At 44.8% G+C, this 17,134-nt stretch overlaps 1 protein-coding gene across 4 annotated transcripts; it reads left to right on the top strand.

Annotated features, from left to right (window-relative positions):
• The first annotated feature begins 275 nt into the window (after positions 1–275).
• On the top strand, positions 276–16,455 carry LOC111968935 (mitochondrial basic amino acids transporter). 4 transcript variants are annotated; one of them, XM_023994912.3, is made up of 5 exons: positions 3,307–3,346; positions 8,663–8,755; positions 9,147–9,188; positions 9,480–9,563; positions 13,867–16,455. In XM_023994912.3, the coding sequence occupies exon 5, from the start codon at positions 13,867–13,869 to the stop codon at positions 14,638–14,640; it is 774 nt and encodes a 257-aa protein (XP_023850680.1). In that variant the 5' UTR covers positions 3,307–3,346; positions 8,663–8,755; positions 9,147–9,188; positions 9,480–9,563; the 3' UTR covers positions 14,641–16,455. The 4 variants fall into 4 exon arrangements, with proteins under 4 accessions (XP_023850679.1, XP_023850680.1, XP_023850682.1 ...); XM_023994911.2 differs by lacking the exons at positions 8,663–8,755; positions 9,147–9,188 and adding an exon at positions 276–757 and having other exon boundaries at positions 3,303–3,346; XM_023994914.3 differs by lacking the exon at positions 9,147–9,188.
• The last annotated feature ends 679 nt before the right edge of the window (positions 16,456–17,134 follow it).

The following is a 17,134-nucleotide window of genomic DNA, read 5'->3' as shown; positions in this document are numbered from 1 at the left end:
TACAATATTTCCCCCGTAAGATCTGGTTTGGGGTCTGTTTTGATACTTGGGTACTATAGGGTACTAGGAGTAAATGGTTAGACTAGGTTCGGGAGAGCTGATCATAAATCAGTTGTTTGGATCAGAAAGTACTGTGGTCAGTGCTTTAGATCATAACCCGTGAAAAATCAACTCGAGCCAATCAGCGTGCGGGGCGGTAGGGGTGTTGTCTTCATCACAGTGATCTGATTGGGCTAAATGCTTGGTTAAAAGGGGCTTTGAATTTCACGGGAGACAGTCAGAAATAGAAACAACGTGCGGAAGGAAGCAGACAGCTGGTGGGGGTAGCTAGGTAGTGAACTGTGGGAGCGCCTCAATTCAATAATCAAATCATACACATTAAGCTACTTAGCTATCTGTCTTATTCAAGAGCTCACGTGGGTAGTGTTATCAACAGCCCTTTGCGAACTCGCTTTTATTCAAGAGGAGACGAGAGCTAGCTAGTTAACGTTACTGTAGCTAGCAATTCAGCTATCCTTTAACGTTACAGATGCAGCCATCAAACTACAGGTCGAAACTGATAGTTATCTAAATTATTCGTCTATTTTGAAGCAATACAAGATTGTAGCTAGCTTTTTCACCAAGCCAGAACTTTGAATTAGATAGCCCCGTGTGCTACGGAGAAATACAGCATCATTGATAGCTAGCTTTTGACTAATTCAAAGACTCCTTGAGGGAATGGACTTTACATTGGACTTTGCAGCAGGATGCATAGGAGGTAAGTTAACTAAAGTTAGTTAGAAAGCACACCCATGGATAGATTGTAGATTGTTTCAATGCTTGCTACGTGGCAGCACGGAGTCATATAAAGGGCTTGCAAAATGCATCAGGTTGGAAACGTTTTGAATGAATGATTCATGAGTTTGGCTAGCAAAGCTAGTTAGCCAATGCAGAAATGTGCCTAGTGATGGCGCAAGTTTGCCCCCAAAAAAATTCGTTAAATGGATGGAAAATTACCGAGTACTGTTCATTGTCTAGTACACTTTCTTGCCCCCCATTGTTGTGAAAATTCCTATATTAAATGTGCTTAGSTGGCTAAACCTGTTTTGGTTTCTTAGAATCACAAAATATATTTTTGTGAAACTTTATGRTCCCACCCAGACAATTCCATTCATTCCAAACCATGTGCTGGGAGTGGTAAAAATGGGCGCAGTCCACTCTCAAGCACCAATTACATTAGCGACATACACATTCAACTTCACATGGTCAAAATTATGAATAATAAGAGCGAAATTGGTACATTCTTTAGATTTGTCAGGGTACAAAGAATACCCCTCCCCTAAACTAAACCAGGTGTAGTTTTAACGATTGGGCGTTTTGAAATAGGACCTGTGTAGCATTTTACCACAGTTTCTTTGATTTTACTACATTGTTAAAATTCTTATCCACAGGAAGTCAATTCCTATCTTCCTATCAATATTTATCATTGGTTTTCTTAACCCCATCTCAATTAATATGAATGTCAGCTTAGCCAGAACGTTTATTTATAAATAAGTATGATTGGGCGTTATTGCAATAATGTCTCAGCTACTAATAATGTCTTGAAATTGGGGGTCAGACAAATGTTCTTTAGGGTCATCTTTCTGCCAAATCAAATGTATTTATAAAGCCCTTCGTACATCWGCTGATATCTCAAAGTGCTGTACAGAAACCCAGCCTAAAACCCCTAACAGCAAGCAATGCAGGTGTAGAAGCACGGTGGGTCTTTCCTACAAAACTGACATTTGACATAATTATCAGGTGTAATTTTTCCATGTCCTTTTGAATCACTGAGATTGGGATCTGTACTGATCAATTTAATGCATTTTGAATAGATTTTATTCAAATACAATTTCCACTTCTCATTACTGCAACAGTCCAACTAAGTAATAAGTTCAATAAAAAAAAAAAAAACATTGCTCCCCTAATGAAAAGGCCTGAGTTAAACATAACACTGGGAAAATATATTCATACTGAACAAAAATATAAATGGAACATTTTCAAAGATTTTACTGAGTTCAAGTTCATTTAAGGAAATCAATCGATTGAAATAAATTCCCTAGGCCCTAATCTATGGATTTCACATGACTGGGCAGCGATGGGTGGGCCTATGCCCTCCAATTGGCAGCCTGGCCAACTCACTAGGGAGCCTGGCCCAGCCAATCAGAATGAGCTTTATTACAGACAGAAATACTCCTCAGAACCCTAATTTGAGCTTTTTAGCCGTTTTGAGAAGGCCAAGTGGCTAAAGGCAGAGTTTGAGAATACGAACCTCCTTCTGAAAGCATATAAGCAAATAAATTAACTTGTGCTCATCTAAAGACGACTACTCCTAGATGATGCATCATGGGTGAATACAATTTTTATTAAAAAAATGGAGTTTTTACAGGAACTTAGTGTTACCAAAATGAGATGCATGTCCAGACACTTTGTACATAAATATTATAGTAACACTTCATTTTTTTTACAAATATTTCTGGACAAACTACAGCAACATATTTTGTTTTATTCAAATAAGTTAGGTTTTTCTGAAGTAAAATGACCTGCGAATTGAGTCTAGATGAATTTCAGTAATGTAAATTTGGGGTGAAAATGTAAAATAATTCAGGCAAATGTGTATATATAAAAAAATGACACTTTGCCAAAATCTAAACATCTTAGTCCTTAAAAATCTAAAATTGTATTGGTTGTGTATGAAATTGTGCAGGTGCAGTGAAATGCATATGTTTGTACACAACACACACAGAATGTCAATTGATTTTTGCAGATGCATCATGGGTTTTGTAACTCACGTTTTAAAACTGGTTTCATGAGAATCACATGAATGCACCACTGCTTCACTCACTCAAACACCAAGCCAGAACACATACAAGTGGCCCTAACCTGAAARGGCCCTGGGTAGGGTTTATCCTGTGATGTACAGGTGGTGTCACACAGTATTGCGTTTTCTTCTCGCTAACAATGTCAAGGACACGTGTACAGTACAGTGAACAGCTGATGGGCAGTCCAGAGAAGACTGTTTGTTCTTGTGTACTGCACTTGATATTCAAACATGCACCCACCACCACTGAACGTGTTGTAACTTGCATCAGGTCTAGGCTCAAAGACTGAGTATTAAACAGTGTCTCCATGCTGTTTACTCTACCTATACTTGTACTTAGTTACCACTCTTTCTCCAAGTTGTCAGGTTTTGTAATTGTTTCACTTCGCTTTAGACCACATTACATATCAACCTTCTCCAACAAGCAAAGTGCTGATTAATTGTTCATCTTTGTCATTTCCAGGTGCTGCCGGTGTCTTGGTCGGGCATCCTTTTGACACTGTAAAGGTGGGTTTATGTTTTTTCTGGTTGGCAAATGCCTGGCAAGTGTTATTTTTTTCTTAAAAATCACACTGAAATGAAATTCCTATTTAGCTACCGTGGGGTTTATCAAGGCTCCTCGAAAGGGKACGTTTGAATATAGATGAGATGACCTAAAGTGTTTGATAAAGTATGAAATATTCATGCTCTCTCCCAATCAAAACGTTTCAGGAACCGCATTTCTCAGCTTTTACTTGCAAATAGTAAACTGCACTTTTTTCCAGACCACACACACGTGGGTATTTTGGCTCGTTTTCTGACCTAGAGTCATATCTACACACTGCTGTTTTAAAAAGTAGAACGCATAACATTCTTAYCCCAGTGTCTTACTGCAACCCAATCTGTTCTTGGAACAGAACAGACATCTCCTTCTAGTTAGGACCAGAGCTAAAGAGCTGTTTTGTTGTCTCTGCATGGCATGTTGGCAGTGCATGTTGAAGCTTGCTGAGCAACAGTATCAGACTCACAATGTGCACACAACAAACAATTGACTTATCCAGAAGCATGCCAGGTTTCTGTCTGTTATAGTTGAGATTTCAACTTTTTTTTTTTTGTATGAGTGAGTGTATAGCCTCAAGCTCAGCTGACTCCTACTCTCATCATATGCATAACCCAAATATAGTTTTGACTAACACCTAAGCCACATGATATGTTGGAGCTGTGACAGCGTAGGTCATTGGAAAGCTCTGTAAATAAACAGTTGAGTTATACACTTCATTGGGTCATGGACTCTACAAGGTGTCAAGTTCTACAGGGATTCTGAACCATGTTGAGTCCAATGCGTCCCACAGTTGTCAGGATGTCCTTTGGGTGGTGGACCATTCTTAATACACACAGGAAACTTTGGATTATGGTATGTAACCCCAGTTCTTTGAAGGAGACGAGGGAGACCTCTCACTATGGGACTCGCCTTCTTTGCGGGTCATTGGTTGAAGCCTTATTCAATCACACCAGTCAGAGCTTTGTGGGTGTATGCCCTGTGTGTCTATATAACACCCTGCACTGATCTGGTTTCCTCATTCTAAGAACTACCTCTTACACAAGTCAGAGAACAAAATATTCTATTTCAGTCAACTKGGTTRGACATCTCACTATGGAACACTTGCAGAATGCCCCGATTGCCAATAGCCCGTTTCCTGAGAATCCTGTTGTGGTACACGGTAATGTGCCTGATCTATCCTACTTTGCTCCACCGCCAAGGACTGTGTGCGCAGGGAGGGCGCAGTTAACATCCAGGCGATAGAACCTCACCAAGGGGAAGCCCAACTAGCCACCGCACAAAGATGGAGATGCCTCTGAACAGTCCCCGTTGTGGCAATTCCTCTAGTGGAATGTTCTCGGACACCCAGYGGAGACTGCAATCCCCAACAACTGTACACCTTGGCGATAGCCTCCAATGGGAGAGGCGTTATTCGGACAAAGCTCTACCCTGAGCAGGGTTGGCAAAGCAAACAGTTGGTCATAGTTTCATAATGGCCTAGTCCTGTCRATGTAGATGTGCAGGGCGCGCACCGGACACAATGTGTTAAGGCGCCGCTGCTCTGGAGAAGAGCACTGCAGAGGGTGGAAGAGGTCAGTGGCTTGAATACTGTAAGTCATTGGAATGCCCTTTAGAAATGAAAGCGACGTATCATAACCTTGAAGTAGTCGAGGGGGGGCAGTGCAAACTGAGTGCATGAAGGATGAAGCGAGGATGAACCGAGCATGCGTGAAGGTCGCTAGCGCGCTAGGCCAAGGCGAGAAACGGGGCCGATGTATATGTCACCATCGACCTATCGTCCGACCTGACAAGGACATGTTGGCCCTGTAGGAATGGACAAAAGTGCCAGAGGGCTAATAACAGTTTAGAGSTAGAACGTAGTCTGACCATACGCCGTTTACTGTACGCCCTTCGTGGACTGSTCCCCCCTCCCATCCCTATAGTGATGCATCTATTTGTCACTACTTTGCGTGTGAAGACTGTCCCAGTAGGGCAGCCCCGCGTCAGGAGGGATTGAAGTGCCGATAGACACTTTCCTGAGAGAAGCACGTACCTGTGGATAGACTAGTTCAAGCAGAGTGAGGTCACCCACCGTTGGATAGCTGAGTTAAGGAGACCAAGCAGAACCACTACAATCATGGAGCCTAGGAAGCCTCAGACGCATCTAGTATGTGGCTGATGTTGCCGTGCAAAACGGAGGCAGTGGTGAAAATGTCACTCTCCATGGTGAGGGCTGCTTGACAGGCTACCGAGACAATCGCAAAAATATTTTCTGCTGGGTCGGTAAGAGCAAGCTTTTGGCCTGACTTTTATCCTGAAGCCTAGAGCAAGCAGGTGCGACAACAGCTGGGCTGTGTGTTCCGCTGCCTGAGCCAGAGTGTCCACGCAGATCAACCAGTCGTCGATGTACATCAGGACTCTTAAGCRTCTCTCCCATAAAGGGGCTAGGGTCGCTTCGACACACTTCATAAATATCCGTGGGGCAAGGGACAGACTGACTGGTAAGGTGAGATATTTGTAGGCTATGCCCTCGAAGGCGAACCTTACATCTCCTGTGTGCAGGATAAACTCTGTGGAAAATAAGCATTCTTGACCTCTACTGTGGTGAACCACTGGTTTGGGGGGGGCCTGCGAATTGTAGTCTGTACCCCTGGTCTACAGTGCGTAAGATCCAAGGGGAGACTGAACACATGCGCCACTGCTCTCTGTGAGGAGCAAGGGATCCCGCTTCTCCCAGGGGAGTCAGGGGACTCATGTGACATTCGCCACACTGGGGTAACTCTGCATGTGGGCAACCTGTCCCGTGGAGGGGGCGCGGTGGCCTGCAAGGCCTGGTGGCCGGACAAGGACCCCCTCGAGAGGTTGATTGTTCCCATGGAAAACATTCTGAGCCATTACCCTCAGCCCGTGGGCCTGGATGCGATGGGAACTCTTTATTTGAGAACTGAACTTGGGGATTAGTGGTGACCCGCCCCAACGAGGGCTTATCGGTGGGGGGTGCTGGCTCCTGTGCTACACCTATGCCATGTGTAAACAAGCTTGTGTGACTTGCAGCAGGAATCCYGAGGACACTATGGTCGTCGAGGTCGGAGGAGTTCTGCCAGCTCATCGAGCCCCCGCGCCTTGCACTAGGTGTGCCAATTCTTCCCCTTCCCTCTGGATGGCGCCAAGTGGGTCTCCACTGCTAATTGCTTGGAGTGATGCCCTGAGGCACCGCGTTGCTYGTGAGCGGACTGTCTGTCCCAGGGTCGGTGCTGCCGGAGAAGGCTGAGACTTCTTGGGGATCCTCCTCGTGAAGACCTGGGTGAATGGGATCTTCTGGGGATTCAGGGCTTGTTTCTGTGGTAACAGGGAGCCCAGCACTTGAGTCTCCTTTTCTTAGAATTTAACCTGGCCTGTATCTACGATTATGGCTGGTCCAAACAGCCTGTTAGGATCTATCTGTCCATTCAGGTAGGGAAGTGCATCTGATTGCCTCSAAGAAAGGTGAGTTTTTGACTCCTGCCCTACCTCTTCAGTCTGGCTGGGTAGCYCAAACTGAGCAGAGGAGAAATTCTTCAGTGGTYTAATCCATCAGCTGGTCAAAGGGTGCTGCCTAATGCGGCAAGAGACATCCGGATTCGTCGGCATTAAGGTCCAACCCCTGGTAAAAGTGGGGATACTCTGAATCAGCCTGAAGCGCAGACTGAGGGGATAKCTAAGTAGCTTCTCCCTCCTCTGGGACTTTGTTGTCAACGGAGTTGTCCTTGGGCTTGGGCAATACTTTCCATGTACTTCACTCTACGTCACTGGAGGACACTGGAGTCCAGCTGAGCGCAATGCACACAACTAGCGGGGTTGATGGGAGCCTCCATAGCGTATTCAACGCCGAGGCAAGTAGTACAGAGCGTATGGGAATCTGTCCCGGACATGTAATGCCTGCAGTTGCCAGGGTGAGCGTTGATAGGCTTTTGCTGCTTTTTCTCCCCCTTCCCTGACGACTTGGCCGGTAAMCCTGTTGACATTGCGTTTCGGCAGGACGGACAAAAGCAAATGGAATTACCGGTGGGCTAGCTAGCCACTCCAGGCGCTGCTCCTACAATGGGAAGTCGGGAGAGACACTMGGTAACGTGAGCTTGAGCCAGGTAAGCAGAAACGGACAGCTTTATTTACCAGGGTGGTGAGAAATAAATGCCGTCTTTATACTTTCAGTGTAGTGAATTAGCTGGCTTTCTTTACCTGAGTGTTGATAGCCAGCTAGCCGAGCTGTCGRGTGGGATACAAAGTGCCGACTCGGTCTGTAAACCAAGTAACTTGAGGTAGATCGAACGGCTGGGTTATCTTTCACAGGGGAATGAAAAAGGGATGGTGCTTCAATGGTGGGGTAACACACTGAAGAAACATAACCGCTCTTGCTAGCCAAACAAACTGAATGGGGCTTTAGCCCGGAGATTGCTAGCTACAACATCAGTGGTGCCGTTAGCCCACTAGCTAGCCAAGATACTCGAAAGTTCAGCTAGCTAACTCCGAAAGTGGGAACCGACAGAGCTAGAGACCCTGGGTAGAAGTAGCTAAAATTTGTGGGAACCTGCTATTAGCAGGATGCTAYAACAGTGCAGCTAGCTAGCTAACYACGCCAATTGTGTGAATGCCAGGCAACAGGTGTACAGTACCTAGCCGATAACAAAAAAGTGCTGCTATCTGAGGTAACTTCACTCGGTAAAGTGAAGCTGAAGTAAGCAGCATTCCTGAAAAATAGAAAACAAGCCACTCAATGCTATGTGTTGGGGTAGTAACCCACACCGAAAGGAACTGTTAAGTTGAGAGCTAGTTTACTGAATAAAGCTGTTTAACGGGCTAGATAGACTCGAGGCTAAGAATGAGGAAACCAGTGCAGTGTGTTATAAGACACTCGGGGCGTACACACACAGCTCTGATTGGCCTGTTAGGCGTGATTGAATAAGGCTTCAAATAATGACCCGCAAAAGGGGCCGTGTCCCATAGTGAGATGTCGACTGAAAGAACTGTTGAGTGTGGAAAAACCCAGCAGTGTTGCAGCTCTTGACACAAACCGGTGCGCCTGGCACCTACTACCATACCCTGTTCAAAGGCACTTAAATATTTTGTCTTGCGCATTCACCCTCTGAATGTCACACATACACAATCCATGTCTCAATGATCTCAAGGCTTAAAAATTATTCTTTAACCTGTCTCCTCCCCTTTTAACAAGGGATCATAGCTGGATTCACCTGGTCAGGTTGTTTTGTACACTCAGTGTATCTGCAGGTGTTCTTCTGTGTTTGTTTTTCCGTTTCACATTTTAGGGGTTTGCATTTTTGAATGCTATGGATCCCCCTGTATACAAGATTCTACTTCCAACCTGCCGGTAAAACATATATTTTAAGGCAGTGTGCAAGGTATTTTTGAAAGTACATTTCTAGTAAGGTTATACCAATCATGGCAATACAGTTTTGCATGAGTTGCTATTTTGAGCCTAATAATCAGGTTTAATTGTTTTAATGATACAATTTACGAGGTTTATACTGAAATGTCTTCTAAGAGCTGTAATTTGCAGACACTGAATCTTGAAATATTTTTGCTGTYTACTCGTAATAATCTCTAAGCGTACAAGTTACAACACATGTATCAGGATATTTGTACTTGATATTTTGACAATTTGAGTCAAACTTTAATTTTTTWATWAAAAAAAATATTTTGAGAACAGAAATGTGGAGAGAGGGACACTGTTTGTTTTATCCCTGAACAGGGAGGGCTGTCTTTAACAGCATAAGTGTCACTGTGTTTTAGATGAGGGATATACAACCTCTGCACGGATGTGTGACCTAGCTAGTAAGTACGGTCTAGGTCTTCTTTTTCTCCCCGTGTTTTGTTTTGTGAAGGGAAAAAAATATCATCCAGACTTTAAATAAGTAGCACAAAATACTTAAAAAGAAAAAATATATATATTTTACTGTTTTGTCACCCAAATCAACTATTATATTGTAGTACATTACACAATAACCTTTTTGTTGTGTATATTCTCTTTTCCTATGCGTTTTATGTGTGATGTATTTATTGTAATTAAATGTGGCTGTATTGCCTTCTGTGCTTTTTCGCTAACATTGAGGCTTCCATTTTCAGGTACGACTCCAAGTTCAGAGTGTGGACAGACCTCTGTACCGCGGCACGTATCACTGCTTCCAGTCTATCGTACGGCAAGAGTCGGTGAGTACYACCACTACTGTTACGGAATCAAGTCATAAACCGTTGACATGCGATTGCGTTTTAGAATTGTTGGCCTTTTTATAAAAGCATGTTTCACTCCATCAGCAATGAGCTGAGAAGCTGCAGCATTTCTAGCGCTGTCTGACAAGTGATATTCCGCCCAAAATAGTCTAGGTATGTTGTGCACGTGTTATAAATGGCGACTAATGAAAATACACCTATAGACCTATAAGCATGACGGTCAAATGTGTTGACATTGACTGATAGTTCCATCAATTAATTAAGAGCGTTATTTACGCAATGGGATTGTATTTTTTTTTTTTATCCTGGTCAATTTGGCCGACAATTAAAAAAAAAAAAAAAAATTATTCTGTTCATATAATTTATTTTGGTCAAAATCCGGCAATTACCASCTAACGGAAACCCTGGTGTGTGGGTAGTCACCAGTGGTGAAATCCTTTCATTCAAATTGATTGATTTGTTTCTGGAGGTGGTTGCCACTGCAGCGCCATGAGGCATTGCCATGTGCTCTGTGCAGTGCCAACTACTGTTGTACCATTTGGTTAGAACAGGGCTCTACTCAGAAGGGTCTCTTGCTAGTCTTGTTTCAATCATAGAGAATGATAGTGGCCAAAAGGCTGTTTTAGCATGGGCAGCTCCATTGAGGGCTTCCACCATTTTAAAGTTGTCAACTGGGMGGGAATTTCTATGGGTTGTAACCTCAATGGCGCTCCCAATGCTGTCACAGACGCTATAATGGCACATACTGTATATAAAGATGAGTCCTCTATCTATCTCTATGGCTTCAACACGGAGGTCAGTCTAGCAGAGAGCCTATTGGCCAGTCTGGGGGGGAGGAGGTTGGYAAAGATATCAGTAGCCAAGGTCAATCGGGGTGTTACGCCTGCTGCATGGCTAAATTAAGAGAACCACCTTGTCACTTGAGCCGGTTAAGTATTCGGGTAAGGCTGTCAGTATTATAGTGGAATAGCAGCTTAGTATTTTAGCCTTATAGTATTGCCTTATGATAGTATTGCCTTATGATTGATATTATAGTATTGCCCACAACATTTATTGTGGTGAAAGTGTGATTTGGCTGTGGCAAACTAAACTACTACTAATGTGTGTTTGTGCCAAGTTCTTCAGCTTCATTCAAGTTAAATTACCATATTACGTCTCTCGCTCACTCTTTCTCTCTCTCTCACTCTTTCTCTCTCTCTCACTCTTTCTCTCTCTCTCACTCTTTTCTCTCTCTCTCACTCTTCTCTTCTTCTCACTCTTCTCTCTCTCTCTCACTCTTCTTCTCTCTCTCCTCACTCTTCTCTCTCTCTCACTCTTTCTCTCTCTCTCACTCTTTCTCTCTCTCTCACTCTTCTTCTCTCTCTCTCTTCTCTCTCTCTCTCTCTTCTCTCGCACTCTCTCTCCTCTTTCTCTCTCTCTCACTCTTTCTCTCTCTCCTCTCTCTCACTCTTTCTCTCTCTCTCCTCTTCTCTCTCTCTCACTCTTTCTCTCTCTCATCTTCTTTCTCTCTCTCACTCTCTCTCCTCTCTCTCACTCTTTCTCTCTCTCTTCACTCTTTCTCTCTCTCTCTACTCTCTCTCTCTCACTCTTTCTCTCTTCTCACGCTTCTTCCTCTTTCTCTCTCTCTCTTCTCTCACTCTTTCTCTCCTCTTCTCCTCTTTCTCTCTCTCTCTTCACTCTTTCTCTCCTCTCTCTCACTCTTCTCTCTCTCTACTCTTCTCTCTCACTCCTTCTCTCTCTTCTCTCTCTCCACTCTTTCTCTCTCTCTCACTCTTTCTCTCTCTCTCTCTCTTTCTCTCTCTTCTCTCTTCTCTCACTCTTCTCTTCTCTCTCACTCTTTCTCTCTCTCTCTCTCACTCTTTCTCTCTCTCTCACTCTTTCTCTCTCTCACTCTCTCTCTCTCTCTCTCTCTCTCTCTCTCTCTCTCTCACGCTTTCTCTCTCTCTCTCATCTTCTCTCTCTCACTCTCTCCACTCTTTCTCTCTCACCTCTCACTCTTTCTCTCTCACTCTCTCACCTCTTCTCTCTCTCTCTCACTCTTTCTCTCTCTCGTCTCTCACTCTTTCTCTCTCTCTCTCTCTCTCTCTCTCTCTCTCACTCTTTCTCTCTCTCTCTCACTCTTTCTCTCTCACTCTTTCTCTCTCTTTCTCTCTCTCACTCTTTCTCTCTCTCTCTCTCCTCTTTCTTCTCTCTCTCTCACTCTTCTCCTCTCTCTCTCTCACTCTTTCCTCTCTCTCTCTCTCTCTGCTCTCTCTCCTCTCTTCTCTCTCTCTCTCTCTCTCTCTCCTCTCTCTCCTTCTTTCTCTCTCTCTCTCTCACTCTTTCTCTCTCTCTCTCTCACTCTTTCTCTCTCTCTCTCTCTCTCTCTCTCTCTCGCTCTCTTCTCTCTCTCTCTCTCTCTCTCTCACTCTCTTCCCTCTACTCTTTCTCCCTCACTTCTCGCTCTCTCTCACCTCTCGCCACCTTCTCTGTTTACTCTATTTCTTTTTTTTGCCTTAGTTTCATTTATCTCTCCTTTTCCTCCTTCACCCTTGCCTCCGCCACGTCTTTTCCGCCTCCCTCTTCACCCGCTCTCCTGTTCTCTTCTCTGTCTCTCTCTCTCTCTCTCTCACTCTTTCTCCGCTCTCATTTCTCGTCTCTCACTCTTTCGCTCTCTCTCACTCTTCGTCTCTCTCTCTCTAACTCTCCTCTCTCTCTCTCTCTCTCTCCTCTCTCTCTCTCATCGTCTTCTCTCTGCTCTCCTCTCTCTCACTCTTTCTCTCTCCTTTCTCTCTCTCACCTCTTTCTCTCTTCTCTCACTCTTCTCTCTCTCTGCACTCTCCTCTCTCACTCTTTCTCTCTCACTCTCTCTCTCTCTCTCCTCTCTCTCTCTCTCTCTCTCACTCTTTCCTCTCTTCTCTCTCACCTTCTCTCTCTCCTCTTTCTCTCTCTCCTCTCTCCTTCACCTTCTCTTCTCTCTCCTTCTTCCTCTCTCACTCTTTCCTCTCTCCTCTCACTCTTTTCTCTCTCTCCTCTTCTCTCTTGCTCTCTTGCTCTCTCTCTCACTCTTCTCTCTCTCTCTCTCACTCTTCTCTCTCGCTCTCTTCTCTCTCTCTACTCTTTCCTTTCTCTCTTCTCTCTCTCTCTCACTCTTCTCTCGTCTCTCACTCTTTCTCTCTCTCTCTCTCTCTCTCTCTCTCCTTCCTCTCTCTCTCTCTCCTCTCTCTCTCTCTCTTCTCTTCTCACTCTTTCTCTCTCTCTCGTCTCCACTCTTCTCTCACTCTTTCTCTCACTCTTTTCTCTCCTCTCTTCTCTCTCTCTTCTTCTCACTTCTTCCTCTCAACTCTTTCTCTCTCACTCTCTCTCTCTCTCTCTCACTCTTTCCTCTCGCACTCTTCTCTTTCTCTCTCCACTCTTTCTCTCTCTCACTCTTCTCTCTCTCACTCTTTCTCTCTCTCACTCTTTCTCTCTCTCACTCTTTCTCCTTCTCTCTCTCTCTCTTAACTCTTTTCTCTCCTGCTCTCTCACTCTTCTCTCTCTCTCGCACTACTTCTCTCTCTTCTCCACTCTTTCTCTCTCTCCTCCTCCTCACTCTTTCCTCGTCTCTCTCTCTCACTCTCTCTCTCTCTCTCTCTTCTCGCTCTCTCTCTCGCTCTCTCTCCTCTCTTTCTCTCTCTCTCTCTCTCTTCTCTCTCTCACTCTTTCTCTCTCTCTCTCTCTCTCTCTCTCTCTCTCTCTCCTCACTCTTTTCTCTTCTCTCCTCTCACTCTTTCTCTCTCTCCTCTCTCACTCTCTCTCTCTGACTCTTTCTCTCCTCTCTTTCTCTCTCTCTCTCAATCTTGTCTCTCACTTTGCGTCTCCTCTTCAGCTCCTTCACCGTCATTTCCCCTCTGACTCTTTTCGTCATCCACTCTTTGCTACTCTGCTCACTCTCTCGTCATGTCTGCTCACCTCTTCTCTCTCCCGTCACTGCTACTCTTTCTCACTCTTTCTCTCACTCTTTCCAGCTCTTCTCTCTCTCTCATCACTCACATTACTCCTTTCTCTCACTTACTCTGTCTTCTCTCTCTCACATCTCCCTTACTCCTCTCTCTCTCTCTCACTCTTTCTCTCTCTCTCTCACTCTTTCTCTCTCTCTCTCACTCTTTCTCTCTCCTTTCTCTCTTCTTTCTCTCTCTTTCTCTCTTTCTCTCTCTCTCCTTCACTCTTCCTCTCTCTCTCTGTCTCTCTCGCTCTTTCTGTCTCTCTCGCTCTTTCTGTCTCTCTCGCTCTTTCTGTCTCTCGCTCTGCCGTGTGTCCACAGATGACGGGTCTGTACAAAGGCATTGGCTCCCCCATGATGGGCCTGACCTTTATCAATGCCATCGTGTTCGGTGTCCAGGGCAACGCCATGCGCAGGCTGGGCCACGACACGCCGCTCAACCAGTTCCTGGCCGGGGCGTCGGCGGGCGCGTTGCAGAGCGTCATTTGCTGCCCCATGGAGCTGGCCAAGACGCGCATGCAGCTGCAGGGGCTGGGCGAGAGGAAGTCCAAGCAGAAGCTGTACAAGAACTCTCTGGACTGCCTGGTGCGCATCTACCGGAAGGAGGGCTTCCGCGGTATCAACCGGGGTATGGTGACCACGCTAGTCCGTGAGACACCGGGTTTCGGGATCTACTTCCTGACCTACGACGTACTGACGCGCTCTCTGGGCTGCGAACCCGATGACCCCTACATGATCCTCAAGTTGCTGTTTGCCGGAGGCATGTCGGGCATCGCCTCGTGGATCTCCACCTACCCCGTGGACGTCATAAAGTCCCGGCTCCAGGCAGACGGCGTGGGCGGCCACAACAAGTACAATGGCATCGCTGACTGTGTGCGTCAGAGCCTGAAACGGGAGGGCTGGCGGGTGTTCACGCACGGCCTCACCTCCACGCTGCTCCGGGCGTTCCCCGTCAACGCCACAACCTTCGCCACCGTGACTCTGTTCCTCATGTACATGCGAGACGATGAGGGCGCCGTCAAAGACTGCGAGCCCCAGCCTGCCCACTCCTCGCTCACTGTGAGCCCACAGCAGGCCCAGCCCTCAAGCTTGTGAATGGGAGAAGATGGTGTTTCTGCTCTGGTGACCCTTATTGGGTTGGAAGTGGGCCCACAATGCACCAGCTAATAAGCTGATGTGACTTGACCACTCAACGTCAGCTTCACGAAGGCTATTTTTACAAGATGTATGTTCAGATGGTAAACCGCGCTTGTAAATACTTGTCCCGTTTTGACCTCTGGTTTTGTACAGAGCACCCTTTTTTATATAATTGTTTAGTCTTTTTGAGAACTAATTGGTAAATCGTGGGGGGGAAAACTAGCAGTGAAAAAGCACAAAAATGGCTGACCTAGTCATCCCTTATACATGTATATGTGTGCACAGCTGAGTATTTATGCATGTCTGAAGGGCTTGTGGTAATGACTGGAGTGGAATCTGTGTAGAATAGTATCAAACACATGGTTTCCATGGTTTCCAGGCGTTTGATACCGTTCCATTTGCTCCGTTCCGGCCATTTATTATGAGCCGTTGTCCCCTCAGCAGCCTCCACTGGTCTGAAGGTATGTACGTATGCTCTACTGTATAGATACATGAAGCTTTCCTATTAAAATACTCATTAGTTGAGTCCGAGCCAGCGATTCCAAACTAAGGGTCCATTCACACAGCTCGAGGGGGGGGGGGGGAACTCATCCAGAAAGGAAGCCATTTCATTGGTTCTAATCAATGATTTTGCCGGCTAGGACCAATGAAATTACTTCCTTGCATAGATTTTTACGGCGAGCAGTGTGAATGCACCCCCATAGGTCCGAGTGAAGATTCTCTCAAGGATTTTTTTTTATCTACCCTGTTAGAATGCCACTGGATATTCCAGAGTTGGGTGTGAGGTCTGCATTAGCTGGTTCCTGATTTAAATTACTCTTGGCTAAATTTACACAGGCAGCCCAATTCTGATCTTTTGCCCAATTGTTGGTGAAAGAGCTGATCTGTTTGTTCAAAATACCAGTTATTGCAAAATAGATCAGAATTGGGCTGCCTGGGTAAAAGCAGCCTTAGTTCTTCTTGATAATCCTAAAGTTAAACACAGTCATGGATTTCAACTCTGTCTTGTCTCAGACCTTGTAAAAGTGACACCTTATTTTTCATTTTACTGAAAGATTCAGAATTAACTGAAACGTTTGCTCGTGTGTGCTGAAATGACTGCATGAAATGTCATGAGCGAAGTGCAGAGCAAAAAATTATAATTGTTTTGATTAAAAACATTTTTTAGTACAAATAGCATTGTACTGTATTTGAGGCGGCGCAGTCCCTAGCAGTATAAAACAGCCTGATTCTGTTACATTTTGGGCAAAAGTGGTACATTTTTTTACAAACAAACATGATATTGACTATACATCTCATGATTTTTATTTGATAAATTATTCTACACGCATGATATATGTATGTGTAAAGGATATCTCTTGAATATTGCGTCCATTCACGTACAGACCTTGAATTGCAACCGTGTGGTTCACAAGAACATGTTACATAACTAGTTTCTATATGGTGGACGACACTGCTTGTACAGAGATGTGTTACTCATGATGTATTTATACTGTGAACTTGGGTCAGTGCTTTCGCTCCCTCGTCTTGTTTCTTTTATAGCACCTAGACATTCAAGGGCAACTCAACTAAATGGAATGCTGCTTCCTTTCTGTTTTACTGTAATGTAAAACGACCAATCAGAGCTAGATATTTGTTCAGAAGAGCACAAGTGCTTGAAAAGGCCATTTACTCTTAATTTGTACGTGTCATATTTGTTCTGTATCGGTCGTAATGTCTTTCAACCAAAGCAATATGTGGGGGAAAAAATGTCAGAATAAAACTATATGAAATGAGTCTTTGTCATGTCTTTTCAAGACACTGTAACTGAGAGTACTGTTGTCTGTATTTCTGCCTAAGGCCAGGATTCTATACGATCGCCATTTAAGGTCATTTCCGATTTTGAGCTGACATGCAGCGACGGGTCTACTGAACATTGGCTTTTAAAAGGTGCGTTGTGGTCAACAGTGCGATCGTCATGAAGCTCAACCTTAAGCACATGTAAGGCTAAGCCTGATGCTGTTTTTCATAACCTCTAGTAAATGGCAGCATACGACTGGGGAAAATCCACTTGAACGTTCCTCCCAACTGGTAATTACTAGCGGGAAACTAGTCTATCATCCCGAACCCCTACTTCTCCCACATGCTGACCTCTGCTAAAGAAATGCCCTTAACAGCAGCAACAAAATATTATTCATGAAGAATCTTTTATTATAGTTTTGGAGGACCATTATTTGTTTGAGCGTGATAGCTGTACTTTTACTTTATGGTTGACACAGTTTGTTTGCCGTTAGCCAATTGGCATTCTCAACGCGTTAAAAGCATGTGAAGGCGTACAACTCGTTGCTCATCGTTTACAGCCCAGTCAAAGCTCATCGTTTACAGCCCAGTCAAAGCTCTTCTCTGTCCCAGGCACCCCAACGGTGGAACCAGCTTCCCACAGAAGCTAGGACAGCATATTCATAGTCTGGAA

This window comes from Salvelinus sp. IW2-2015, linkage group LG9 (assembly GCF_002910315.2).
Source record: "Salvelinus sp. IW2-2015 linkage group LG9, ASM291031v2, whole genome shotgun sequence".
Classification (NCBI taxonomy): domain Eukaryota; kingdom Metazoa; phylum Chordata; class Actinopteri; order Salmoniformes; family Salmonidae; genus Salvelinus; species Salvelinus sp. IW2-2015.
The sequence above is the reverse complement of the archived record's forward strand: the minus strand, read 5'-3'. Positions and strand labels throughout refer to the sequence as shown.

What these genes read in the sequence shown, in the direction of transcription:
- LOC111968935 (XM_023994911.2), top strand. Translation starts at nt 718, where the DNA reads ATGGACTTTACATTGGACTTTGCAGCAGGATGCATAGGAG. An exon ending in TGCAGCAGGATGCATAGGAG is followed by an intron (nt 758 to 3,302) that starts GTAAGTTAACTA and finishes TGTCATTTCCAG; the next exon opens with GTGCTGCCGGTGTCTTGGTC. An exon ending in ATCCTTTTGACACTGTAAAG is followed by an intron (nt 3,347 to 9,479) that starts GTGGGTTTATGT and finishes TTCCATTTTCAG; the next exon opens with GTACGACTCCAAGTTCAGAG.